The sequence below is a fragment of the Ctenopharyngodon idella genome, chromosome 19, assembly GCF_019924925.1.
Source record: "Ctenopharyngodon idella isolate HZGC_01 chromosome 19, HZGC01, whole genome shotgun sequence".
Taxonomy (NCBI): Eukaryota; Metazoa; Chordata; class Actinopteri; order Cypriniformes; family Xenocyprididae; genus Ctenopharyngodon; species Ctenopharyngodon idella.
In genome coordinates this window covers 1,202,310-1,229,952 of record NC_067238.1, presented here as the reverse complement: position 1 = coordinate 1,229,952, position 27,643 = coordinate 1,202,310, and the positions used below count along the sequence as shown (strand labels likewise).

The 27,643-nt window shown below is 36.7% G+C and overlaps 2 protein-coding genes across 2 annotated transcripts in view; both read left to right on the top strand.

Moving 5' to 3' along the window:
- kcng2 (potassium voltage-gated channel, subfamily G, member 2) overlaps nucleotides 1-27,643 on the top strand; it is a 141,484-nt gene that overhangs the window by 4,546 nt on the left and 109,295 nt on the right. The window lies entirely within an intron of this gene.
- ctdp1 (CTD (carboxy-terminal domain, RNA polymerase II, polypeptide A) phosphatase, subunit 1) overlaps nucleotides 1-27,643 on the top strand; it is a 121,091-nt gene that overhangs the window by 58,695 nt on the left and 34,753 nt on the right. Inside the window, exon 12 of the mRNA XM_051872481.1 lies at nucleotides 13,826-14,043. Within this exon, the coding sequence (XP_051728441.1) occupies nucleotides 13,826-14,043 (218 nt within the window). The remainder of the gene's footprint in view (nucleotides 1-13,825; nucleotides 14,044-27,643) is intronic.

Here is a 27,643-nt window from a genome sequence, read left to right as displayed (position 1 = left end):
CTTCAGAAACCATGTGATCCTTTTACTCAGCAAGGACACATTAATTGAATCAAAAGTAATAGTAAAGACATTTATAATGTTACAAAAGATTGCCATTTCAAATAAAAGCTGTTTTACTTTCTACTCATCAAATAGTAAAACGGTTTTCAACATTGGTAATCAGAAATGTATCTTGAGCAAATTAGCATTAAATAGATTTCTGAAGGATCATGTGACACTGGAGACTGAAGTAATGGCTGCTTTGCCATCACAGGAATCAATCATTTAAAAATGTTACATTATATTTATAGCACATTTTTTGTGTCTTTTTAGCATATCAAAGTGACATCATGACATTAAATAGCAATATGTTTCAGCAAATGCAGAGAAACCGTCTTACCGTTGTTAGTTCCACCTTTTGAGGATCAAGATGGAGAAGGTACTCAGCCTGAACCTACAGGAATCCTGCATGTGAAAAGAGACTTGGCTGATTATAGTGCCTAATGGGGGTCGATTGTCAGCCCTGTGACGAAGGAATAGCAGGAGCAGTGTCATAAAGTGAATATTATCCAAACCAGTAGTCAGTGCAGAGACTTGAGAGACATAAATATTTCTATACATTTAAAACAAGCCTTGTGTCTGCACTCATGGGAATGTATGGTAGATTCAGACTGGCTGACTTTGGATGTGGAGCTGAGGAATGTAATTGTCAAGGAAAGTTCTTATTTGCATGATGCAGTTGTGCATGAAGTGGCAGGAAAGTAAGCGTGAGGTGACAAAGAAGAGCTTGTCAAATGTAGGGCTCGACAGTGCGGGTGTTTCACCTGCATTTGTGACTAAAACTAGTATTTAGGAGCAATAAAAAAATGTCTTTGTGGGTCTTTAATTGTAAAAAAATATATATATATAGTTTTATGAAATTTAAGGTCGTAAGTCTTAAATATTTAAATTTGGTAAAACAAACATTGCCATTTTAAGAGGTCTTAAATTTGGAAGTGGAAAAAATCATCGATATGACCTAATGTTGTTATTGAGGCTGTGATCAAATTAAAATAAATTAAATACAGGTTATTATGACAATGTTTACTTTATGGTGGTTATGTTGTAATATGTTGTAGATGGTTGTAAGAGTGCATATTTGTGACCCTGGACCACAAATCCAGTCATAAGGATCATTTTTTTGAAATTGAGATTTATACAACATCTGAAAGCTGAATAAATAAGCTTTCCATTTCCAAGCTTTTCAATATTTGGCCGAGATACAACTATTTGAAAATCTGGAATCTGAGGGTGCAAAAAAATCAAAATATTGAGAAAATCACCTTTAAAGTTTTTTTTTTGATATATTTGCGGTAGAAATTTACAAAATATCTTCATGGAACATGATCTTTACTTAATATCCAAATGATTTTTGGCATAAAAGAAAAATCAGCAATTTTGACCCAAATTTTGACCTGGGTTATTGTTGGCTAATGCTACAAATATACCCATGTGAATTATGACTGGTTTTGTGGTCCAGGGTCACATTTTATCTCCCTCATCTTTTTGAATGAGTTGCAGAGAATAGTAAAGCATATACATTTCAAAATAAGAGTCCTGGTTTGTTTTTGGCATGCTATTTAAAAGTCCAGCATTATGCATAGAGGTTTTTTTCCTGGTTATTATTGATGTTTTGGTTACATAAACTATTTCTGGCATTTAATCCAAAGTAAACACTTGTAGCTTCTCTCTGGGCCTCTCCATCACTGGAAGGAAACACTAAGAACATTATTTAATGTATAGAGTTTACTAGTATCGACACAATAATTTGTTTATTATAGTTTATTCAGTTTAAAGCAGGCCTATAAATAATTAATTTTACAATGTAAAAATATATTAATTTTCATTGCACCTCTAAAGTTTTTTTTTTATTTTTTATAAATGAGCAAAAAATTTCAACTTAGGAGCGCCTGTGCCTTTTTTGGGGGAAAAGTAAGCGTTAGGCCCTGAAATGTCTGGTTAATTGGCTGTAACTGTAATTTTTAACCTTTCTTCTTTGTAACTAGATAAGCAAAGTTTGTCTTAGCTTTGAAGTTTTATGGGCCTGACAGATAAATTACATAATGCCAGCCAGTCAAATCAGAGCTTGTTATTTTGAAAAGTGTTTTCAAATTTGAGTTTTGCATTAGAGAAGCAGTGAATGCACTGTAGGCGGTTAGTGAGTGTAATGTCTGAGGCTGAGACCCACTTGTTATCCAGATTGACACCAAATGTTTAACACACCTGGAGGCATTGATTCTGTGATCATCAGCTGACATGGAGAGTGAAATGTGTGATTGATATGGTTTCATCAGCCCATCGCCTCAGAAAACACCCACTGCTGATGTACATATCTATACATTAGAAATAACATCAGCTGTGAAATGCTTTCATACCAGCCTTTGCCTTTTCTTCTCTCAGAAAAACAGTTCCCCGAACGATATCCTTATGTAATTTGTTGTTGTTTGAAGACAAGGCTTCTTTCCTTGTTTTATCACTGAGGTCCAGTCAGCAGTGATTTGATAATAGAGGTCTGTTTGTGTTCAGTGATTCTGAAATTTGATTACAGCTAATGGCTTTTCTATCACAGACCGTTCAAAGATGCCCTGTACACCCACATGTGGCTCTAATTTTATTTAGCAAACTGGGTCCAAAACAACATGTATTTCTTCAGAGAAGTTGGTTCTTTTGTCCTACATTTCAGGTCAAGCTAATATTTAAGTGGAAAATTATGACTTTAAAAACTTAGTTCACCCAAAAATAAAAATTCAACATATTTTCAACCTCATATCATTCCAAAGCAATAACACTTTTTCATATTCAAAACACAAATTAAGATATTTTTAATGAAACTAAAGAGATTTCTGTCCCTTCATTGAAAGTCCATGCAACCAAAAATTTGACTCTTCAAAATGTTCATAAAGACAAAAATTAATCCATACAGTATGGAAGAAGAACAAGAACCAATGAGGTTTGTTGTATCCTGCAAACAAGATTGAGCTGCCATTGGCCATATTTGATATGCTCTATGTATGTGCATCAATAAATACATTTTGGTTTGGATGAGTAATTGATGACAGACTTTTTATTTTTGGATGAACTATACATTTAACCTCTTTGAAGAAAATATATATTTCCTGATGATTAAATTTCACCGTACAAACACTGCAAATGACTTTTATTAAAAATCCACCCTGATCCAATGGTGGTTGAAAGAAATTACAAGCCATCAATTTTTCTTACCAGTCATGAAATTGTGCTTTGCATTGTTTTATGACAATTGGATTATTTAACTGTTTTTGCTATAAAATGTCTTACAAAAGACTCACAGCAAATATGCAGCATTTTTTAAACTGCTCCAGCCAACTGCAGATTTACACTTTTTTTTTTTATTATTTGCATTTGGTTAATTTGCTGTTCATTTTGGCCACTGGGTTCTCTAAGGGTGTTTTCACACCTAAGTGTTTGTTTTGGAACCTGGTGCGTTTTCTCCCTTGGCTCGGTTCATTTAGGCATATGTGAACACGGCAATGGCGCACGGATCCACACCAAAACAATCGCTGCAAGATCACCTGAACGAGGTGGTCTCGGCTGGATTGCAAATGAACTCTGAGGCGGTTCGCTTGTGGTGTGAAAGCAATCTGACCCAACGGACCAACGAACCAAACGATATCATATTTCATAACGGGAAAATGTGTTATATAAAATGCAGCAGTGTTTGCATTTTACTGCATTTGTTAGTGCAGTTAAAAACCAAAGAGCGCCTCTTCATCTTAAAACGTTGTGTAATCGCACTTCTCAGTGCAAGAGCGCTGTCCTGATGAAGCTTTGATTCCTGCTCTAGCTGCATTTTAACATTCATATAGTGTTTGCATGTGTCTCGACACAGTCTATTAGACAGCGCTGGGAGGTACAAAGAGGTCGCGCTTGAATTAGTACGAATGTAGTACATAATTTAACAGCGGGAATGATGGGTACATTCGTATAGTGTTCGCGTGTGTCTCAACAGTAGGTACTAAACAAGACACAATATGCTCATGAAGCGAAAATGCCCTAAATGAATTGCAGATTAAGAGCATCTTTATGCGTTATTGATCAATGAACACAAGTGAGATTTTGTTAACTTTGGCAGTCTAATTTTCACTTTGCAAATTCTGACATTAGTGACATTTTTAAAGTAGTAGAGTCCAGTTTATAAGAGCGTTGATGCATGTCTAGTACAGTCTCAGCAGTGTCTCTCATCTCTCGCCTCGCTGCATGAGTCGAGTCTGTCTCACAGTACTGGTCTTCAGCACTGGCCGCACATCACTTTGCATTACGACGTAAAGGGCTCAGCAAATGCCACAGTGATCACTGTCACTGTTCGCTTTTGTTGGTCAGTTCAGCAGGGCTGAACCAGGGTCAACTCATTCTTGTTTCAATTTTTTTTTTCTCTTTGTGTCTCTGAGACACTGTTATGAAACAACTAATTACTTTTTATATGTGTATTTGTATGTTCATATAAATATTTGCATATTTCCTTTTATCTTATCTTCCACCCCATTTGGATGATAAAAATGTCTTTTTCACTGTAGCTGACAGTGTTGACAATGTCAGGATGTCTCAAACGGCATCGGTCAGGAAGCTCTGTGGACCAGAGCACATTGTCACTCAGGTCAATGTGTGCCTCTGTAATCATCATCTTCATCAATGCCGTCATCTCTCCTCAAGCCAAAGCTCTACTGTTTCTAATTGAAAAGCCTGGTTTTCAGACAGGAATGAAATTATCCTCTCAAGTTGTCATTTTGAACAACATGGGAGAAGATGGGAAACACTTTTTCTCTGTCTCTCAGCTCTTTACATTTTTCAGCTAACAATGCTGAGAAAAAGAAAGGGAGTGGAGACTTTTGATCTGGATTTGTTCAGAACTGAAATTCAGGGTCACTGGCCCCTATTACGACATTCTTCTCGAAATGAGAAAATTGTGTAATTTATTCACCCTCATGTTGTTTCAAACCCCCAAGGTTCATGCTGTCTGGTGTTATCAATTATCCACAATCAAGGTTGTCAGTTTATCTGGTAAATTTAGTATGATTTAATGTTAAAAAAAAATGATCAAAATAACATAATGTTTAAAAATACATGTTTAATCTTGCCTCTAAAATTGTACATAAATTCCATTATGAGATTAATTATTAATAATAATAATAATAATAATAATGGTAACACTTTACTTCAAGCCTTTAAAAATGCATTAAAAATATGTATTATATATAATGTTCTAATTTAACTTAGGCCCAATCCTGGCTTAATCTAAGCCCTTTCTGTGAAACCAGGCCTAAATGTGGTTTAATTAAATGTGAGCACTACATGTTTTTTAAAGTAAAAACGAGATGCTTTGCACATTCGCTTTTTCAGAGCAGTATGCAAACAATTCCGTGCATTTATGCCAAGCGTTTTCTCATGATCTACTGTTGATTGATTATGACATTAAGTGAAAGAATCTGAGATACATAGTTTATTTTGTGATTGTCTATATGGGTTTGTTTTGTAGGGACATACAATGTTAATTTTATGTGTGCAGGTCTTAAAGATATATGTGTATATCCAAACTTTCCATGTGAAGTTGCACCAGACTGGCAAGAGAAAAAACACTAAATTGTGATCCATTTGCTGAATTCTGTTAGTCGTACTCATGTTCTTTTTATTATTCTGTGGACAAAGCTGTTAGGCTTTTAATAGAAACGTGACCAGAATCAAAAAGTTGATGCCATGAATGTTTGCAGTGCTGCTTCAGGTCTTGCTGAAGATCTAAAGGTCTTTAGGCTGCTGTCTCTGTAGGGCGTACTGAAGCTCTTCATTTATCCCACAGATGCTCATAGCATACATAGAAGACACAGCTTGAGCTTGTGGCTTCAAAGAGAATGATTTTTCTGAAGATTTTATTGTAAGATGTAGAAGCCCTAAAATATTTCACATGGAGTGCTGAACGTACACTTAAAAAAACAGTGTAGTTGGTGTTGGTGTTCTTCTTTTTCTCTATTGCTGAGACTTCACTGTTGCCATGTACGGCTTAAATCGCCCTAATACACTTGGCTTGGCTCAATAGTTTTCCCTGTTGCAGCCAACCCCTCCAGTTCACAGTGTAAAATCAGACCTTTGTTCAAACAAAAGAGAATTTGTAACCTTGACTGTGAGTCCAGGCTCACTATCTTAGTCTTGTCTCTCCAGCAAATTGTACCAGATAAACAAACACTATGCCCAGAAGATTTATATAACATCCTCTATTTCTTCATACTTCCAAACTTCACCTGAACTGCCTCATATATTTCAGATTCCAGAACACTGAATTGGGTACCAAGGTTGTTTGTGCTCTCAGTAAGTGTAGTGTACTTTTTGTCGACCTTGTCTCGTCGTGAGTGTTCTTTCATAAGGCAAACAGTGATGAAATAATAGATGACCTTCTCGGCTCTTTTCTATTGGCAATACTGCAATAAATATGCTGGGTTTTAGTGGATGTGCTGAATCCTGAAGCCCATCCATGAAGCAGGGAAAACCATACACTTGTTGGTTGTATCTTCAGTAACTGTTTCAAAAAGCATTATAGTGCATTCAAAATGTAATTAATGTAAACCCCAAGTTATGAATGCAACACAAGTGTGAGTTATATATGTATGAACTATCGATTTATTTGATAATCGATTAATCTGTCAAAAAAAACAAACAAAAAAAAAACGATTAATCGGATGAAAACAGAAAAAAATATTAAACATTAAAATTTTATTTTAATCCATTATTTTAAACAATGTTATTCCACATCCTGTCCAATGCTGTCCTCCAAACAATTTGTAAAATAAAGCCTCTGGAAACAAAAGTGGCAGACATGTTACTTACTTGTTCAGATGACATTTTCTAGTGAGAATTCTTATTTTGGTCATACTTCCAAGACGTAGAATCTGTGCCGATCCACAACCCACGTAAGATGATAATTGCGCAAATAACTGCAATTGCAGGTTTCAAACAGAGATGGCGACAGAGGCAAAACTTATGGACTGCAGCTTTAACTATGTTCACTTGTGCATTTGTGTCATTTTGTGTAGATGCAATATCTTTATGTTGTGGGTATTTGTGTTGAATGTGTATGGTAGGGATGGGCATTTTTCAAAAATGTTGTATTTGAATACTTGGGCACATCAAAAAAACAAATACTCGAATATTCGTTTATTTAAATGACGTTTAATGAGAGACATTTTCCGTCTCAAAAAACAACTAGTCGTTCATGCTAATCACTAATCATCAAGACGATTGTTAGGTGACTATTTTAAACTGATTTTCTCATTTGAATGTTTTTTTTTTTTTTTTTTTCCGCTGATTTATTGCTGGATTTGGTTTTAAGGGGGCAGATTATCTTCATTATCTTAGATTGGTTGTGTTAAAATAAATGATGCGTATATGCCTCATATTACAGTTCATAGATCTTGATGTAGCAGCAGCTCCATCATATTCTCTCTCCTGAGACTTCTTTCAAGCTCTGGGTGTTCGTCTTTTACAGTGAGAAACTGCTGTGTGGAGTTAAAGGAACCTTCTGAGATATTACAAAATCTGTGCTGTATATTTCACTGGAGCTATAATGAATAATTCATCGGTGTGGTGATGGGCTGTACAGTAAGCCAGCTCGACTGCAGCCTTGAGGTGACTTTTAACATTTGGTGTTGGGGAACTTTACATAGCATCACTGAATTCATGCAATATCTTTTACCTTATAGGTTATGAATAATGTAATGCGTCCAAATGTTTTTTCCTCTCCAGCGGCACTTTGTGGAGCTCTCCCAGTTGGCCTTCATGTTTTCACCCAGAAAGCTGCCATATTACGAAAAGTTCCATTCCAAATTAGTGGGGGTGACTTATTTGGGTGCAAGGCTTTGGCAGGCAAATCTGCATGGCCCCCTACTTGATGCTTTGCACCTCATTCATTTTAAGCCGTTATGCCCTCATGCGCCGGGCAAGGAAATGTATTCACTAATTTGTTTTCTGCAAGATATGTGCATTTGGAAGTGAGGGTAGTCATGCACAAGTCTTCCACTCCAGTTTTGGAAATTTGAATTTGTGCTCTCTTGCTGTGAGTCTTATTCAGACCTTTTTGTTCAGAGTGGACTATAAGAGTTATAAGGTTGACGCAGTACAAAAACGTACTTTTCAGTACAAAACTTTTTTCACACTTATTAGCTAGCATTATATGCTCATACTAATTCAGGACCCCTCATTCGACATGCCGACAGACGTGGTGTGTCAGATGGTCACGTGCTGTGTTATATTTATGACTACAAAATGTGACAGGAAGGAAAAATGACCCCAGCACTCAACATGTGCAAGAACTGAACCCGGATTTCCTACACAAATGCCACAGCTCGGCATTCATTCGGTCTTCTGCTGCTTAACTGGGACTTAGTCATGGTGGCAGCAAGCTATGTAGGCCTGCCCACATGTTCTTTCCCTTGCAGCTTCCTCCAGGTCCTAATTGGGGATCTCAAGATGTTCTTTGTGATAGACAGTCGGGAAATGTAATCTCTCCAGTGCATCCTGGGTCTGCCCTGGGGTCTCTTCCCAGTTGGACAGCCCTGGAACACCTCCACCAAAAGCCATCTAGAAGGTATCCCCCCAGACCATCTAAACTGGCTCCTTTTGACTCAGAGAAGCAGCGATTCTTCTTCTCCAAGTCCCTCCCGCCTGTCCGAGCTTCACACCTTGTGCCTTAGACCATACACACTGTGGTGAGGCTTGTACCTGCAGTCTTGTTCTTTCAGTCACTACCCAAAGTTTATGACAACAAGTGAGTGTCAGAACATATATTGAATGGTAAATTGAGAGCTTTGCCATTAGTCTTTTCTCCCTCTTCATCTTGTACATATTGCCGCCATCGCACTGATCCGCCTATCTATGTCATTCTCTGACTTGCCCTCCTCGTGAACAAGACCTCCTGGGTGGGCAGTCCAGCCTTTTCCAGCTGAGAACCATGGATTCAAATTTGGAGGTGCTGACCCTCATCCTCACCACGTCACACTCGGCCACAAACCTCTCAAGCAAGCACTGAAATTCACAGCTTGACATGGAGCTTATTATTACTTCATTTTTACCACAGTGCTTTGCCATGGCTACATCTTGGCAGAACCTTTGAGTGTGATGTCGGTTGAGAGCACAGCAGTGAACTTCATCTATATCAACTTTTCTCCAGCCATGTGTCTGAATGGAGCTGTAGTGATTCTGGTGGCCCTCTTAAGCAGCCGCTTTAAACTTCAGACAGTCACAGACAGCATGTAATGCATTTACCCAGCAAGAGTGATGAGACATGTAATTGAATTACTTTTTTTAATATATCAGTGGTTGAATCCTTGCTGAGCTGAGAATGAGAGAGAAACCACAGTGTGCTGGAGAGCTTCCTGTTCCCTCGACTTCACATTAATGTACTTAAAAGATGTCGACATCCTTCTGGGAAGTTCATGCTTACAAACACGGATGTTGTAATTATAAAGTGATTTGTAATTGTAATTATATTGTGATTTTTGTCAGAATGAAATGACATTTCCAACTGTTCCAAGTTTTTTTTTTCTTTTTTTAAACTTACAAACAAAGCACGACTTTTAGAACTTTTGCAACATTATGAAGAGCTTTATCTATTTTGCCCTTTATGAACTGCCACAGAGATTCATGGGAAATTTAGTTTGTTTGTTCAAGCCTATCACCTTATAAACTGGCTCATTGAGTCTAATTTTAGTAATTAATAACCTTTCCCACTGGAAATTATGACATAGTGATGGCATTAATGTGAGCATATCTTTATAGTCTGCTTGTCTATCCCAAGAACAAGATTATCATTTCTGTTCTGTCACTGTGAGAAATTTTATCAAAGACCAAACTCAAGGTGGAGAAGACATGTAATATAAGTGAGGTTTTTAACTTTACACTCTTGTCAAAGTCTAGTGTCTGAAAGTAAATTTTGAAGTATTAAAAATGCTCCCTTGGCAAACAGCCGCCACCACTTCCCCAATCTCTGCCTGTCGGTGAATTGGGGACATTTCATTGACTTGGTGGGTCTCTGCGTTTATTAACTTGTGAATGACTCTGACAAATATTGTTTTGTGGCCCATACAAACTAAAAGGCTTTGATTTCATACTTTGCCAACATATAAGGCTCCCTAGCAAGGACTCATAATACTGATTCCTAGTTACTTCGACTGATAAATGTCTGCTGTTAGGCTGACTGACCCAAAGGTTAAAGCTACTACCACCCTGAGACTGTTTCTGTCTTAAAAGATGTTCTCACCTTTTCTCTATTTTCACAATTTATTTTACTCCCATTTATGTGGACCATGGCTTGCCGGAGTTATAATGTTCCAATAAAGCGAAGGTGGAAGCATATGCATTTGAAAGATTATTTCTTTGTATTTGTATAATGAGGTTTTCTGAAGGGCTATGACCTTAATCTTTATAGAGTCATGCATCTTTGTGTAATTATACAGTGATGAAATGTTTTAATAAAGCGCCCCCAAATATGTGGGTGCCTCACCTAAATATGCGCTGGTAATGGCAGCCTGTTAACCCTAGAGCCAGTGTTCAATTCCAAATCTTCCATGTAACATTTGCTTTTTTATGACTAATGCAGGTTGTATGTTTAAGTCCATATGTGTTGGCACAAATTTGCTGTCAGACTAGACCTCAATAATGAGAAACCAACTGTCTTAGCGCCCTTCAGAGGGAACCGCAGTGCATTTATACCACATTTCATGCCATGGTGAAGCCGGCAAAGTGCGGTGTTAACAAGATAATGATTGTGCATCTGTGTGACAGGGCTTTTGGGAAATTGCCTCTCTCTTTGCTCCATCTGTTTGCCCTCATCACTTTCCTCGATTTCCTTGCCTCTGTGTTACAGCAGTACTAGGTCACTTTAGAGGTGCAGATCTATTATATGGTTCCTTTTAGTCACTGGCTTTTGATTTATTTGGTTGCTTTTTTTGTTTTTAGTGAATGTGGACTGTGATTGATTTGTGTATTAGTTATTAGCGAGAAGGTGGGCTGTCAAGATATCAGATTTTTATTACATGGTATCCGGCAGTAGTAGCTGCGCACACTGTCTTCTTTTTTTCTGGTTTATAATGGGCGAGAACCAGCATTAAGGTGCAGTACCATCATCTATCAACCAGATGTCAACCACATGGTGTTAGATTATTTACGATATTATATGTATAGCATTAACATGATATCAATATTTAATTTTTTAAATATCAAGGTTATCGTCAAATACCAGTATATTGTTATGTATGAGTTTCTTCTGTTGAACACAAAAGAAGATATATTAAAGAATGTTGGTAACCAGATAGTTACCATCAACTGTTTGGTTACCAACAATCTTTAAAATATCATCTTTTGTGATCAACAGAAAAAAGAAACTCGTACAGGCTTGGAACAACATGAGGGTGAATAAATTACATGTTTAAACACTGCCACTACTCTGTTTGCATGGCTTCTTGTTTGCATACAGGTTTGGAACAACTTGAGCATGATTAAGTGATGACAAAATTTTCATTTTTGGGTGAACTATCCCTTTAAGGATTTTATTTTCTAAATGCACATTGCTGTTCTTATGCATGATTTGTTGGTTCACATTTAAGATGTAATAACATGCACTACTGAAAAAAATTATACTTTAGGGGTGGGAAATAATTGTAACCAATAGCCAGTTTAAGTACTGGTTGTTGTGGATGATACAGGGTTTTTAAATTCATGCCAATGGGTTATTCAGTCTTTTTAATGCTAGTTAACATTAATATGTTAATAGCATTAAAGGGTTAGTTCACCCAAAAATGAAAATTCTGTCATTAATGACTCACCCTCATGATGTTCCACACCCGTAAGACCTTCGTTCATCTTCGGACCACAAATTAAGATATTTTTGATGAAATCCGATGGCTCAGTGAGGCCTGCATTGCTAGCAAGATAATTAACATTTTCAGATGCCCAGAAAGCCATATTTAAAACAGTTCATGTGACTACAGTGGTTCAACCTTAATGTTATGAAGTGACGAGAATACTTTTTGTGTGCCAAAAAACAAAACAAAATAATGACTTTATTCAACAATATCTAGTGATGGGCGATTTCAAAACACTGCTTCATGAAGCTTCAAAGCTTAGATATTGTTGAATAAAGTCATTATTTAGTTTTTTTGGCTGTTTTAAAAGTGTTAATTGTCTTGCTGGAAATGCAGGCCTCACTGAGCCATCAGATTTCATCAAAAATATCTTAATTTGTGTTCCGAAGATGAACGAAGGTCTTACGGGTGTGGAACGACATGAGGGTAAGTAATTAATGACAGAATTTAAATGTTTGGGTGAACTAACCCTTTAACAGCTTATTACAATATATTTGAAAAGAAACATTACCATTGGGATACGTTGAGATGCTTTTGAGGGCTCGGAAGTGAGCAGTGTCGCTCATATTTCACTAACCAATCAATCAAGTCCCATCCTTAATTGTTTTTTGTCTCACAAATAAAAATTAGTGGCAAATACCATTTCGTGTTGACTTCAAAAACAACAACAACAAAAGAGATTTCTACCAATTTATACCAACCATTTGATACTTAATTCTCTAGTGCGACCTAAATATTAATGCCCTATAACTGTAATTCCTATATGTTATTAGTTATTAGAATTTATCATATAAAGTATTAGAGAGCGGTGCAATAATCCTACCCTTGACCTTTCATCTGATGGTAAAGGCAGAGCTAATGACTCCTTCGGCATTAGAACTTGCTGTAAAGTATGACTTTAATTCACTTTTAGATTGGGTATGATGACGTTCATAATTGCATCCCATGGGTGCCTGGGGATTGTTCCATCTACTGTGATGCTTCTAGATAACACTCCTCACAAACAGTCTACTTTTAATTAAATGTTTCCCCCTCATTATGCTTATCTGTCAGATTAAACTGGAAAAAGTTCTGTGGGTCTATTTTTTAAGCACCCTTCCTTGAGCTCATTTATAACCTGTGTACATGGCTTTGGCATATTTCTGCAGGCTTTTTCAGATGCTCAATTCAATGTAATAATAAACGGAAAGGGGGAAAATGGTGTGTGTGATTGCTATTCCCAAGAGGAGGAGAGAGCAATTACACTGGGCTAGCAGAGAGATCAGTCGGATGTGAAGTTGCTGATCATTTTTGCCAGTGCCTGTCTAACAACTCTTGCTAAGAATAATTGGGGTGATCTGAGCCCCCGGTCTGTCTTTATGAAAGCACTAACACCTATCAGTGAAAGCTCAGACCAAGCCTAAACACTTGAGTGCTAACATTCATACACATTAAAGGGGTCATATCATGACAAATTGAATTTTTTTGGAAGAGTCCGATGTATTATGAACACACATTGTAACTTTCATAGCTCAAAACCCCCAAAAATACCAAACTAAGTTGCTAAACTTTCTGATATATACATTAACTCGTGAAATCACACATTTACATGTAAAACAACAGCTTTTTGGTGTTCAGAACCTAAGGGTAAAAGTTCAAGGCTAACCCTCTTAGGCTGTTCGAAAATGGTCAAACCATGGCTGTTTGCTGTCATTTTTGACCCAGAAAAGTAGAAGAATAGCATTTTTTTATTTAATTAAATGATGTAACACTCATTTCCCTGAAGTAGCAATTAAAAATTTACATTTTCATTTGGAATTACAGCAAATAACTACAGTTCTAAAAGTTGAAACAAAGAAAATTATGAGAATATATCTTGAATATGTCAACTTGTCTAGCTCCGTTGTATAAACAGATCCTATAATTTAAACTCCTCTTTTGGGCAGGTGGATGACATCCTTGGGGAAGAGAGTGACAATGAAAGCGATGGAAAAGGGAAAGAGGAGAGGATGGAGGCAGAGGAGGAGGACGAGGAAGAAAGGCCCCACACGAGCAAGCAGAAGGCCCCAGCATCAGATTACGTCCCACCACTGGCTGCAGTTGTTGAGGAAGCCGCCCAAACGTCAACCAAAGACGACGTCTCTGTAACAGGGAACATGTACAGGTATTACATCTCCAGTGCTAGTAAAGTAAATTACAATTTTGTTCTCAAAATTCGTATAATGAATTTCATTATAGCATGCTGTATTATAGCACCTATAATACGCATGAAGTACTTTAACAACAAAATAGGTCTTGGTGATTGAGCTTTAAACCGCTTGCTTCAGTGGTTTGATAGTTGATTAGCAACACACTGCTGTGCCTGATTTCCAGCAGGCCCTTGTACTCCCGAAACTGCCACTGTCTTCGGCAAATAACACTGCCAGTTGCCATGGCAATGTCTGGAAGCAGAGATCTAGCAGAAGGTGGGGTCACGTCCTCTTACATCTTCCTGTCCGAGCACAAATGCCCCACCCGCTGCCTAGACTTCTGTCCGACATTGGTGTAGTCGGCAGGATGTTGTTAGATCAGCATGTGTGAGAAGCTGCTTTCTGGTCTGGCCCGCTCTTGTCTGGAGCAGCTAAATGGACAGGAAAGCAAGCTAGTCTTTTATCATATGGCTCACACTGTCCCCAATTTTCCACTGGAATATTAGACCTGTCCTACTTTATCTAGTTTCTCCACTCCCCAGCAGTCATTAGCAGTGACTCAGAGCCCACAGCGTTGTATCTACCGCCTGTGTCAACTGAATGAATGCAGTAGCTTAATCGTTAGGAGGTTAGAGTGGTGAACAATGAGATGAGTGGAGGAGAAAAATAAGTTATTTGAGTGTCTCAGACTGTCTGTTTGGCTCCAGGAGGACCTGCATCCAGTGATTATAGCTTCTCGGAAGAACCTAGTTTTCTCAGCTGTTTTCCTCATGTTCTTCCTTTTTTACCATTTCCACACATTTTTGTATTTTTTTCTAGTTGAAACATCTCAGTAAAATCAGAAAATGGTAAAGGTTTTTGCACGTATTGCTTTTGTCGATGACAAACCCATAATTTGTTTTGGAGTTGTTATTTTCGGGTTAAAAAAAAAAGTTTTTTGAGGAAGAACTTGGATTTTTGACAGTTTGCAAGGTTTTTTGCATCAGATGTGTGCAACATACTCCATTTAGTCTGTGGCAGGTTTTTTTATTGGGATTTTTTCCACTTATCATTGAAAATTAGCTTTTATTTGCCTACAGTAATCCAGTAATCTGTCCCATGATTTAGTGTTTATGACTCAAATCATGACAATTATCTTGGCCAAAAGAATTATTGGTAAAGATATAATTGCTATATCAATAAAATAAATGCTAGCAGTCAAATTAATACAACCCAAATTCAGGAAAAGTTGGGATGTTTTTTGTAAATTTGAATAAAATGAAAACTTTAAAAACACATGAGCCAATATTTTATTCACAATAAAACATAGATGTCATAACAATTGTTTAAACTGAGAAATTTTAAAGTGTTATGCACAAAATGAGCTCATTTCAAATTTGATGCCTGCTACAGGTCTCAAAATAGTTGGGACGGGGTCATGTTTACCATTGTGTAGCATCTCCTCTTCTTTTCAAAACAGTTTGAAGAAGTCTGGGCATCGAGGTTATGAGTTTCTGGAGTTTTGGTGTTGGAATTTGGTCCTATTCTTGCCTGATATAGGTTTCCAGCTGCTGAAGAGTTCATGGTCGTCTTTCGTTTAATGATGCGCCAAATGTTCTCTATAGATGAAAGATCTGGACTGCAGGCAGGCCAGTGCAGCACCCAGACTCTTCTACGACAAAGCCATGCTGTTGTAATAGCTGCAGTATGTGGTTTTGCATTGTCTTGCTGAAATACACAAGGCCTTCCCTTAAATAGACGTCATCTGGAAGGGAGCATATGTTGCTCTAAAACCTTAATATACCTTTCAGCATTCATAGTGCCTTCCAAAACATGCAAGCTGCCCATACCATATGCACTTATGCACCCCCATACCATCAGAGATGCTGGCTTTTAAACTGAACGCTGATAACACGCTGGAAGGTCTCCCTCCTCTTTAGCCTGGAGGACACGGCATCCGTGATTTCCAACAAGAATGTCAAATTTGGACTCGTCTGACCATAGAACACTTTTCCACTTTGAAACAGTCCATTTTAAATGAGCCTTGGCCCACAGGACATGACAGCGCTTCTGGACCATGTTCACATATGGCTTCCTTTTTGCATGATAGAGCTTTAGTTGGCATCTGCAGATGGCACGGCAGATTGTGCTTACTGACAGCGGTTTCTGGAAGTATTCCTGGGCCCATTTAGTAATGTCATTGACACAATCATGCCAATGAGTGATGCAGTGTCATCTGAGGGCTCGAAGAACACGGGCATCCAATAAAGGTCTTCGGCCTTGTCCCTTGCAAAGCCTTTGCAATTTGAAGTTGAGGAACATTGTTTTTACGCTCTCTTTCACAGCTCTGTCCATCTTTACTTCTGAGAGATTCTGCCTCTCTAAGACATCCCTTAAATAGCTAATCATGTTACAGACCTGATATCAATTAGCTTAATTAGTTGCTAGATGTTCTCCCAGCTGAATCTTTTCAAAATGTTCTTGCTTTTTCAGCCATTTGTTGCCCCCGTGCCAACTTATTTGAGACCTGTAGCAGGCATCAAATTTGAAATGAGCTCATTTAGTGGATAAAAGTGTACAATTTCTCAGTTTAAACATTTATCTATGTTCTATTGTGAATAAAATATTGGCTCATGTGATTTGAAAGTCTTTTAGTTTTCATTTTATTCAAATTTAAAAACGTCCCAACTTTTCCAGAATTTGGGTTGTATTTAACTTGGTTTATTTTGTCATTTTGTCTCTTTTTTTTTTTTTTTTTGGCCATTGAATCACTTAAAATATAAGTGTAGGGAAGCGGCGAGAGAGTTTTTAACCATAACTGTATAGAAGCATACAAAAAATAATTTTGCTTTGTTTCAAAACAGAGACTTAAATTGTTGTGAATTTTGTTCTTGGTTTGGTTTGCTTTCGCACAGCAACATTTCAAAGTGTACCAAAATATATTTATGCAGGTCACATGCGAGTATAGCTGTCCTCTCATTGGTCAGAGCATACACTTGTTTGTGTTTGAACATTTTAAGATGAAGAGACGCTCTTTGGTTTTCAACAGCGACAAATCATGTGCACACCCACAGGTTCAGACACTGCTTCTTTTTATGTCACACATTTCCCATTATGAATTATGATACAGCTTGGTTCGTCAGTGTGATGCTTTTGGATTGCTTTATCAACACAACCAAACTGCTCCAAAGTTAATTTTCAATCATCCTAAATGCCCTAGCACCCTAACTTTGTTGGGTGTGGGTGGAGTGTCTTGTCCTTGATTTAAAGTGACATCTAATGTACATAAAGATGATATATAAATCATTTAAATTAGCTGATCAGCACATCCTGATGTACAAATGAGTAATATATCAGTTCATTAGGATGGAAATGAAAGGCTGAACGACAGCAGCTCTTTCCACCATTAGCAAAGCTCTTTTCTGTTATGTATGTATTGTGTAAAATGGATGGCCGCATTTGTGTGCAACATCCTCCTACTGTATACAGTTTAGTCATGTCTTTACCATAATTACATTAACTCTTCAGCACCACCTCATAAAAAAATTCTCTTTTCTTTAATCACTTTAAACAAAGAGTTTCAACTCAGAGAAAGCACATACATTTACCTTAATTGCCATTAGTTTCACTTGGGAGCAATATAAAGTTTGTCAGACCACAGTGTTCTAATAAGTACTCTAATAAGTGCTCCACTCTCCCATTCGGAGTTTAAAATTGGCAGGAAATGGTCGCTGTTGCAGAATTTGATGCCATGGAAACACTCCGTATCTAAACTCTGTGTGTTAGTTGCTTCGTGATGGAGAAATGTCATTTTCATTAAAGTTTGATTTTAAATCTTTTTCCTCCTCCATAATTCAAGCACATTTTTCACATTGAATGAATGAAGTAAATAGCACATTTTTTTTGTGAATAAAAAATAATGTGCACTGAAAAAAGCATTTCAGTAAATCACAATGACTATAAATTCAGTTGCAGTTCAACTCTCATAACTCTCTTACTCTAGTATGCAGAACCCACATTTTTTGGGAAAGTTCACCAAAAACAACAGTTATGCCATTATTTTCAAACCTTCATGTCGTTCCAAACTGAATGACTTTTTTTTCTTTTTCTTTTTTTTTGTGGAACAATATGTTTAGAGAGTGTTCACGTTACTTGTTTCCATAGATTTAAAGTAAAAAATCGAACTCAGTTTATATCCTCTGTCACAGCTTTCATATTTCAGTCATGCTCGTGTATGTCATTGGTTCTTGCATCTCTTTTGTGTGTTATGCACCTTCGCAGCATTTTTGCTGCACTGTATCATGAATAATCATGATTTTCGGTGTCAAAATTCAAGCCTGTCTTTTTCCCTGCAATAGTTACAGAGGAAATCATCTAGCTTCATACTGATAGAGTGATAACATCTGTCTGTCTGGTTGACCACAGTAATGAACTGGCCTTTGCCATGTTGAGCAAAACTGAAGTTACTGCCAGATGTAGATAAGGTCATCCGATGGTCACAATCACTCCTCCTGTTGTCCCTCTGAATGACCCACCAGTCTAAACTCAAGCAACTGTTTTGCTGGCAGAGAAAATTCTCTGTGATTATGGAAGAGCCACTGGCAGCAGCAGGCTTTGAATAATAGAGATGGGTAAAACAGCTTATCTCAAACACAGAGCCCACCTGAGACCAATTCCTCTGCCCGCCGGCCAAAGGTTAGCTTCCGTAAATAGCGCCTTTTCCAGCCAAGACAAGCGGCACTTTTGGAGATAATCAAATCCTGTTTATGAATTATTTATTCTCAGAATATGCACCTAATTGTGTCTTTATTTATTTATTTATTTATTTATTTTTTCTTCAGTTATTTTGACGAAATTTTAAATTATTTTTTTCTTCTTAGGCCACTGGGCATGTAGGATGTTTCTAATAAGAAATGAGTTTCAATCCCTGTTCTTTCTTACAAAGTAAGATATGAGTCTAAATCATTGGTATTTGATAATCAACATCTGGTCACATATGCTGTCCTTGGAGCTTAAAAACCTCACACTGTTAAAAAAAAAAAAAAAAAGATATTTCAAACATTATTGGAGTTTGTTTTACAAGAAAATACTGTTTCAGTCTTTTTACTATTTCTTGTTTATTCAATGAGTTTAATTCAAATTCACTAGCAATTTCTGAGCAATTTTTACTAGCAAATTTTCTCTAGCAATTTTAGTGAAAATTGTTTTAAAAATCCTACACCAACTTTTTTCATTGCATAAAATGATTGACAAGCACAGTTTTCTCTCCTTTTTCCTGTTGAAACATGTACAAAAGTAGGAAGGTATGATATTAAAAATGTGTCTGATACCTATAAGCAGATTTAAATATTAAGTTGTTGGCTAGTAACCGATAAATGGCCAATATTAAAATTCTGCCCTATTTCATCCAATGAATTTTTAAATTTTGCCATTAAATCTTTTAATGTACATGGTGACAAATGGCTACAAATTGAGATTTGCTAAAGATTACATTTAACAGTATTTTAATGCAATTGTAAATCTGTCCAATATCAGCCAATAATGATCTCTAATATCGGCTGATAACCTGGTATATATGCAGCAATAAATCAAAATTAATAATTCCAACCACTTATTTTTGCAACCAATTGATGGTTGGCAAAGGAAATGAAGCAATGAGCTAAACAACCCAGCAAATAATTTTCAATATCGTGGCCAGTGGTAGTAGACTAAGGGACATTTTCATTCTAGATGGCATTTTATTGAACAAAAATTTCCATGCAAAAAAGATCAGTATTCAGTATTCAAAGTCATCAGTATTCAGTGTTGATGAGTCGTCAATAATAGTGTTTTCCTGGAAAACAAAAACTTTTTGCATAAAGTGATGCAAAATGACTTTCGTTGTTGGTCATCTCCCTTTAATTCAGATGTTCCGAACTGTTTTAAAGAGACAGTACACAGATAAAGATTGATTCAATTTGTAAATGTGCGCTGTCTCTTTAAAAGACTTCCAAGACAGAGGGATGGAGAAGGTCCATTGGTTGAGGAGAGGATGAACAGTTCTGAGAAGATAATGGCTGTTTCTCAATATTCGTTCTTAAGCAATCTTGCATCCTTGTGTTCTCATGCTACATCATCAACCGTTTAAGTTCAATTCCAATACTCAAGAACGCAAGTGCAGATGGTGCATGAAAGTACCCGGATGTGTTCTTCGAGATATTGAGGATGCACCGAATGCAGACTCGAAAGAATCAAACCATTTGAAAACTCAGAAAACGCTGTGGGCTGTCGACGTACAGAAGTCTGTAAGCTTTTTACTTCTCATTTTCGCTTAAGAGATTCATGCTGCAAGCTCGCAAATCTGTGGCAGCTTGTGAAAGTAAACATTTGCTTTGCATAATTTGATAAGACCTGGAGAAAGCCTGCAGTATTTTTATTGGCATATTAAAAAAGAATCTTAACATAGACAAAGCATAGGTAATATTAAATATGCAAACTCATTTTCACAAATACACATGGTGAAATAAAAAGATATAAAATGTCTATTCATAATAATATGAAATAAGTGTTTTAGTACTGTAGGTTATGACATTTGTTTGTGATGTTTTGTATTTGTGCATTGGCCGCTAATTGTAATATGCTCAGACGGTCAGTTGAGCAACAAGATCACAACATAGACCGGTGTCCACAAGAACTTCATTCTGTTCTTCGAATTGGGAAACAGCCAATGTTTAAAAGAATGAAGCATAACTCATTGCATCCACCTCGGCACTCTCCTTCACATCTCCTCCTCTGCATCTCCAGAGCTCCTGCAATTGCAATCAGTCTCCACTCAATGTTCGGTATGGTTGAGATGATTTGATTTACGTCATTGGTGGCTGCAGAGAGTCAAGAAGGTTTGACTGTTGATTTGTAGGGCTCTCTGCTGATCACTGTGTGGGCACTAAAGCCACTGCTTATATGATGGTCATTAAAATATCACCAGACGGAGACATGAACGGCATAATTGAGCGATAAACAATACACAGCAGCTGCTGTTAAAGAGGCTGACCATTTACTCATTTCATATTTTGAGATCAAGTACTATAAACTGCCAAAATCAGTAATAACATGGCATGTGGTCTTGTTTTCCTATAACCTTGATTTCTTTTTGTGGTTTATTGCGTTCTCTACCAATTGTCAATTGTTGTTTTTTTTTTTTTTTTTTTTTTTTTTTTTTTTCTCTCTCTCTGTGAAGTGAAATTATTTTCAAACGAGAGTTTTGAGAAATATGGAGTAGTGCAGAATGCTGATATAAGCAGAAATTTTGGTTGATGGTGAGCAATATGATATTCACATTTTTATTGAAATTATTAAAAAGTACAGTAGAAATAATGGTCTTTATCATAATTTATAAAGTAATCTTTTAAAAATGTATTCAACCTATTAACCGATTAAATTTTTTTTTTTTTTTAAGTAGTCAGGAACACTGGAATGAAGTAGTTTTATAAATAAATATACTATACTGTTTTATCTATTTTTAACACAAAAAATACTGTTTTATCTATACTACCTTTCAAAAATTTGTGATAAGAATAAATTTGATCAAAAGTGACAGTAAAGACATTTATAATGTTACAAAAGATTCCCATCTCAAATAAATGCTGTTTTGAACTTTAATCCCCCCCCCAACTTATCGGTTTGTTTGTTTTTCTATTCAGAATCCTGTTGTATCACAGCTGTATCACAGTTTCCATACACAAATTAAGCAGCACAACTGTTCTGCTTAACAGTATTGAGCACAACAGTATTGAGCACAGCTGCATCAATACTGATAATAATAAGAAATGTTTCTTGAGCAGCAAATCAGCATATTAGAATGATTTCTGAAGGATCATGTGACACTGAAGACTGCAGAAATGATGCTGAAAATTCAGCTTTGCCATCACAGGAATAAATTACATTTGAAAATATATTCAAATAGAAAAGTTATTTTGAATTGTATTTTCACAATATTACTGTATTTTCAAATAAATGCAATCTTGGCGAGCATAAAGGCAGTGACACACCAAGTCGACGTCAGAGAACTAGCAGTGACGAAAGCCGACTGTGTTGTTGCCTCGTGTCAGCTGCGTCTGCCCCAAAAAGCTGTAGGGGAAAAAGTGTACGGATAACCTTGTCTATATCAGCAGGTATCAATAGTCTATATTCATCAATTTAAAAAGTGAAACCAAAACTAAACTAAAATTAGAACAGCCTTCTGTCTGTGCCGTCTTGACTACTTTGTTTGCTTTCATCACTTTCGCTTTTATTCACGTGCACTGACTCATTCGCTAAACTGAACAGCCAATTAGAGTTCTCTCTCTCACCGACAGCTCAACATAATGAATTGGTGAACTTTCACTGACATGAGCCGACTAGAGCCGCAAAAACTAGCCCAACAGATGCTCACGGACGCCCCCGACTGTGTGGAAAGAAAAAACATATATATATATATATATATAAAATCAATCCCAAACTTTTGAATCTTGTTAGCTGAGCATGGAGAGTGGTATCTTCAGTTCTGAAGCTTCTCCATTAGACAGTTAGCCCAGTTTTGTTTTTGTTTTTTTTTACTGAAAATCTTCATTTAATTGCTTCATTTCTTAAAAAAAAGAAAAAAGAAAGAAAAAAGGACAACAATGAAATGAAAAATAACTTGCAGTTCAGCAGGCAAGTCAGATATTGATTCAGTAACTGCTCATTGAGTTCGTTCAGTCAAGGATTCATCAGACTGATTGAAACCAGTAAAGTGAGTGATTTTGTTTCCATCAAATTTCCAGCAAAAATAACTAATATAATCTAATAGACCATTACTATGAAATAAAATGCCTATAAAGTGATATAGCACAGCTCACCAGTATTTACAGAAATTATCTGTTGTTGATTCCAGTTTAGTTGTATCTTTTGGTGTTCAGAAAGTAAAATAAATATTAGGTCAAAATAAATGGATGATAAATATTCTTCTAGTTTTTTTTTTCTTTCTTTCTTTTTTTTTTTTTCAAATAAATCAATAATTTAAGTAAATAATTAAGTTGAAAATGCATGCATTTTTCTTTATTGCTTATAGAAAAATATGTTGAGAGCCATGTTGCAGGTTATTAAAGGTGCGGTAAGTAGATTTTGAACAACGCTGTTGGACATTGTTGATATTTGAAATCAACCCAAACAAACCCACCCCTCTCTTCATTGCTCCGCCTCCAGAACTCACACTCCAATCCTAACCACCTTGCTCCGAGTCGGTCTCGAACCCCGGCCCATCTGCTGCTAGCAGGCGAGTGCATTAACAATGACGCTAAACACCACGTTCTCTAGCTGTCGTCAGTGTGTAGTGGTTTAACAGCAAAACTCTCACTGTCTGGCCTCTGTTACACACGCAATCCAAGTGGATGTCTTGTTTATCACAGCTGACGCGCAACAAAATGCTTCACGAAAAATAAAGCGCAGTTGATGAACGAACGACAAGGAAGCACAAAAAATGAATGTACAGCACACAAGAGTATATACAAAGTGTTCGTTGTTAGTCGCAAACAGCGCAGCAGCTCCAGACAATCAAAACCCAGCATTACTTACATGAGAAGTAGGATCAAAGCAGCCTCCGCGTCTGTTTTCAGGCCTTCACATTTAGCTCTCTCCAGCGCTGGAAAGCTCTTCTAATATAAACATGGGTCCTAAAGCTCTTGCCCAGTCATAAACCTTTATTCCAGTGATATTCTTTTGAGCTCTTTTGTATTGTGTCCCATCTCTCGTTCTGCAGTTTTTTTATTCTTCTTATTTTTAGATCTCCCTCTTGCTCGTTCTCTCTCCTCGACTGTCATACGCCCCCTAATGCTGATTGGTTAGACCTTTGTTGTTGGTGTTGGCCCGACTAACTTCCACCTTTAAAGTGATATTCTGCTGTGTAGTGAATTACAGGTATTTAATTAATTAGCTCAAATTATGGGTGATATATATATATATATATATATATATATATATAATTATTTCATAACGCGTTATGATTAATTATAATATAAATCGACCAAAAAGGGAATTATGCACATATATTGTGAATTAATTACAATGGATTATAATTAATTACATATATGGTTCAGGATTAGTTCTAGTTTAATAGTTAATTGAGAAAGACTGGTCTAGTTTGTCCAGCAAACTATCAGCTTCCTTATTGACTATTATAAAAGGAATTATTCCTCTGGCCACGAAGAGTAATTTCCTATTCTAGCATTAAAGCGTAAAGCAGTTTGCAAAATCGGAACGTAGAAGTGACTTGATTTTCTGAATGAGCAACAGAAACAATAGAGCATGAATATAATGTATTTAATAGATACGAACTATGAATATATGACTAAAAATACAACAACCGAACATACATAGAATAAAACGAAAGTAAAGTCAAGAAAACAGAGGTGATCAAAGAAATGGCAAAATTACAACCATTGAGAGCAAGCAAGGAAACTCAACTTCGTGAAGCTTAAAACGCTTCAAAAAGAATGGTTTTATACTTGCATAGGTTCAGGTGCTGTGGTTGCTTCGTCTTTCTGCAGGAGTTTCAGTTCGTGCGGCTGGAGCGATTGGTCCTTTTCCGAGAAAGGGTTCTTCGGCGGGACTTTCAAACAAGGTTTTAACTTAAGAGTAAAATAACCGGAAAATAAAGAAGGAAGAGTCCGTCTCGTAGATAACGAAGAGTGAGGGCGACGGATGAAGAAGACTCAATGGATGAAGAAGACTCAACACAGGAAGGACGTGTGTCATCGTCTTTTAAAGACAAACAAACCAAAATGCCTCCTTGGATACGCCAGAAAATGGCGAGGGTGAAAGTTTGGCGGGCAAACTTTTTCTTTGTCTCCATTTACGAACTAATTTGCATAGTTTATGAAGTGTCAGATCTGAGTATGTTTTCTTCGCAATACTATTAAGAATAAAAAAAAGCATTTTACAGTAACATAACATACATTGTTAATTAGAACATTCAGAGAGGTTTAAAACAAACCCAAACATGCTGGGTGGCAAAGACATTAAGACATAGATACAGTCTTACACTCGCATATAAAGGTTTGGGGTACAATTCACACAGCTATAGTCGTAACTTAATATTAAATACATGATTAAAACTGAAATATAGGCTTACAGGATTACATTTTAATCATATTTTAATGAATGTGACCTAAAGAGAGTCCTGGTATGTTCCTCTGTGTGTGCGCGTACGTGTATTGGAGTTTGACGACGTCTGGAATGTGGCCGCATGGCTTGCCGTAATTCGATCTGAGTTTATCGCGATCGTTTGAAGTCACAAGGGAGAGATTCGTGGATCCATCGACATGGCCATAAAATGTGTCAAATGAGCTGTTAATGTCAGCCAGGATGGAGCCAATGTGAGATTTACAAACAAAAGATCAAGAAGGTAACACTTTAACGAAGTTTATAGTTGACTTGCTTATCTGATCCTGCACAGACGCTACAACTGCCTATATTAAACATATTGCATATTTGAGTGTTTTAGATGTGTGAAGTGCTGGGTTGAATCAACAGCTGATGTTCTTAAGGTCACATCACCTTCAACTCTCAGTCATGCGTGTCATTGTTCATGTGACAGTTGTTGACCTCTCTTATAATGTCTTCATTCGTTGTCCATACGGTTGCGCACAGACGCTCTGTGTTTCTATAGCAGCGCTGTTTCCTCCTGAATAGTTCCCATATCTCCTTCTCCGATACTGTCAGACTCGTGTTGTTTGTGATATTTAAACACATACTGGGTTCTTATTTTATCCTCTCTCATGCTGTCTGACATCCTCTGTAATTTGCTGCAGCGAAAATCATTTTGATTTACTCGGTCTGTCTGTAGAGGGAAGTATTTAAGGACAGTAAATCACGTTCCTCAAGCACGTTTCTTCCTAAGTTTTTTTTTTTTTCTTTTTCTTTTTTCAAGTCATGTCAGAATGATCATATTTAATGACATAATGACCAATACAAAGAGACATTCAAATAATAAAAATAAAAAAAATTGATTGTTACTGGTCATAATTTAGTTTTAAATAATTCACAAAGTTTCAGTGTTGTTTGCAAGCGTTTTAAGTTCTGTTCATGAAGAATGGTGATAAAGCTGGTCAGATAATACTCATTTAGCTGGTTTATGCTGTATTCTCAGCCCTACAAAGAGCTGAATATCTCTTGTAGAGTGAAATGTGAGTCTGCCACAATCTCCACACAACAGAGATCACACCTCAAACCCTGCCCGCATTTACAAACCCGAAGGGCATTTAAAGATCCGGCTTAAAAGACGATTGTAGGTCCCAGTTTGCATGCTTCTTAATTAACATGATTAGACAAAGTCCTCCCTGATTCTTTAATTACATTCTCCCTGTTGTTGTGCTCTGAAATCTCATCTATTGTATATTAGCCGTCTAATCTTTTCCCCTTTAATCTGCCGCTTTTATTACTACTTTATTACTACGCTTTTATTGTATTTTTGAGCAAACCTCCAATTACTCTACATTAAACGCTCTTTTTATCATCGTTTGGACTGGAGTCTTATAATCCATACACTGCATGTGTGTCCTGGAGGAATGCTGGTTGATTTTAGAGATCAGAGAATTGTATTTGATGCACAAAATTCTAAGGCCTCTAAATTATCAACATGGTCATCCTTTGCTGACTTTACACAATCGACTACATGCCTTTTTTAATTGATAGTTTACACTTTTATTTTATGAAGTAAAAGGCCTTTTAGTATAATTGTAAGAACGTGTCAGGTATTTTTATACATTTTTATAAACTGAACATAAGAATAACTTTTATATTGTTAGTAATATTTTAACATTAACACATGCTGGACTGAAGCAACTTGGGTTTACTAGATTATCCATACGTGATTTTTAGAAATGTTATACTGTTAATCTCATTGATTTACATTACAAGCTGTCAGGATTTTATCTGACTTTTTTGCCAAATAAATAACAACATCTACACCAAAGTGCATATTTTTTGCTCATTTTTAGCCTCTGAATAAAATTGGGGTGTTTTTTTCCTACTCAAATATGAACTCCATATTCTCACTACATCATACTATGTGAGCCATAAAAGCCTGATGTAAGGTACTCAACTTTTTTGTACTTTTTATTATTTATTAGATTTTTTAAATATTTTGTTTGAAGGTGCGATAAACTGTTCCATTTCAAATAGAGATTTTAAACATAGACTTTTCTTACCATTAGGCCTCTTTCCTGTGTCAGGCTTTACAGGGTTAAGTCGTTGCTTCTGTGAAGGACTTTTCTTGAGAAATACATGTTCATACAGTTTTTTTTTATTGTTACATAAGCTTGCGTTCAGTTCTTCCCGCGGCCTGTAATGTGCAAATCAATACCCCTCGACTGTGCTGCAAAGGGTCAGGCATCCAAATGCAATTATCAGAAAAAAAAGACATGATTTCAGCACAACAGGATTTCTTTTTTCAAATATACAGAAAGAAAGATTGTGTTGTGAAGTGTTGGTCTATGCAAAATCTACCGTCATGATTTTAGTATTGTCTGGGCATACCTATGAGATCATTAAGGTGTTGTGGGTGGGTGGTTGCCAGTAGTGATGCACCAACATTTCAGCGGC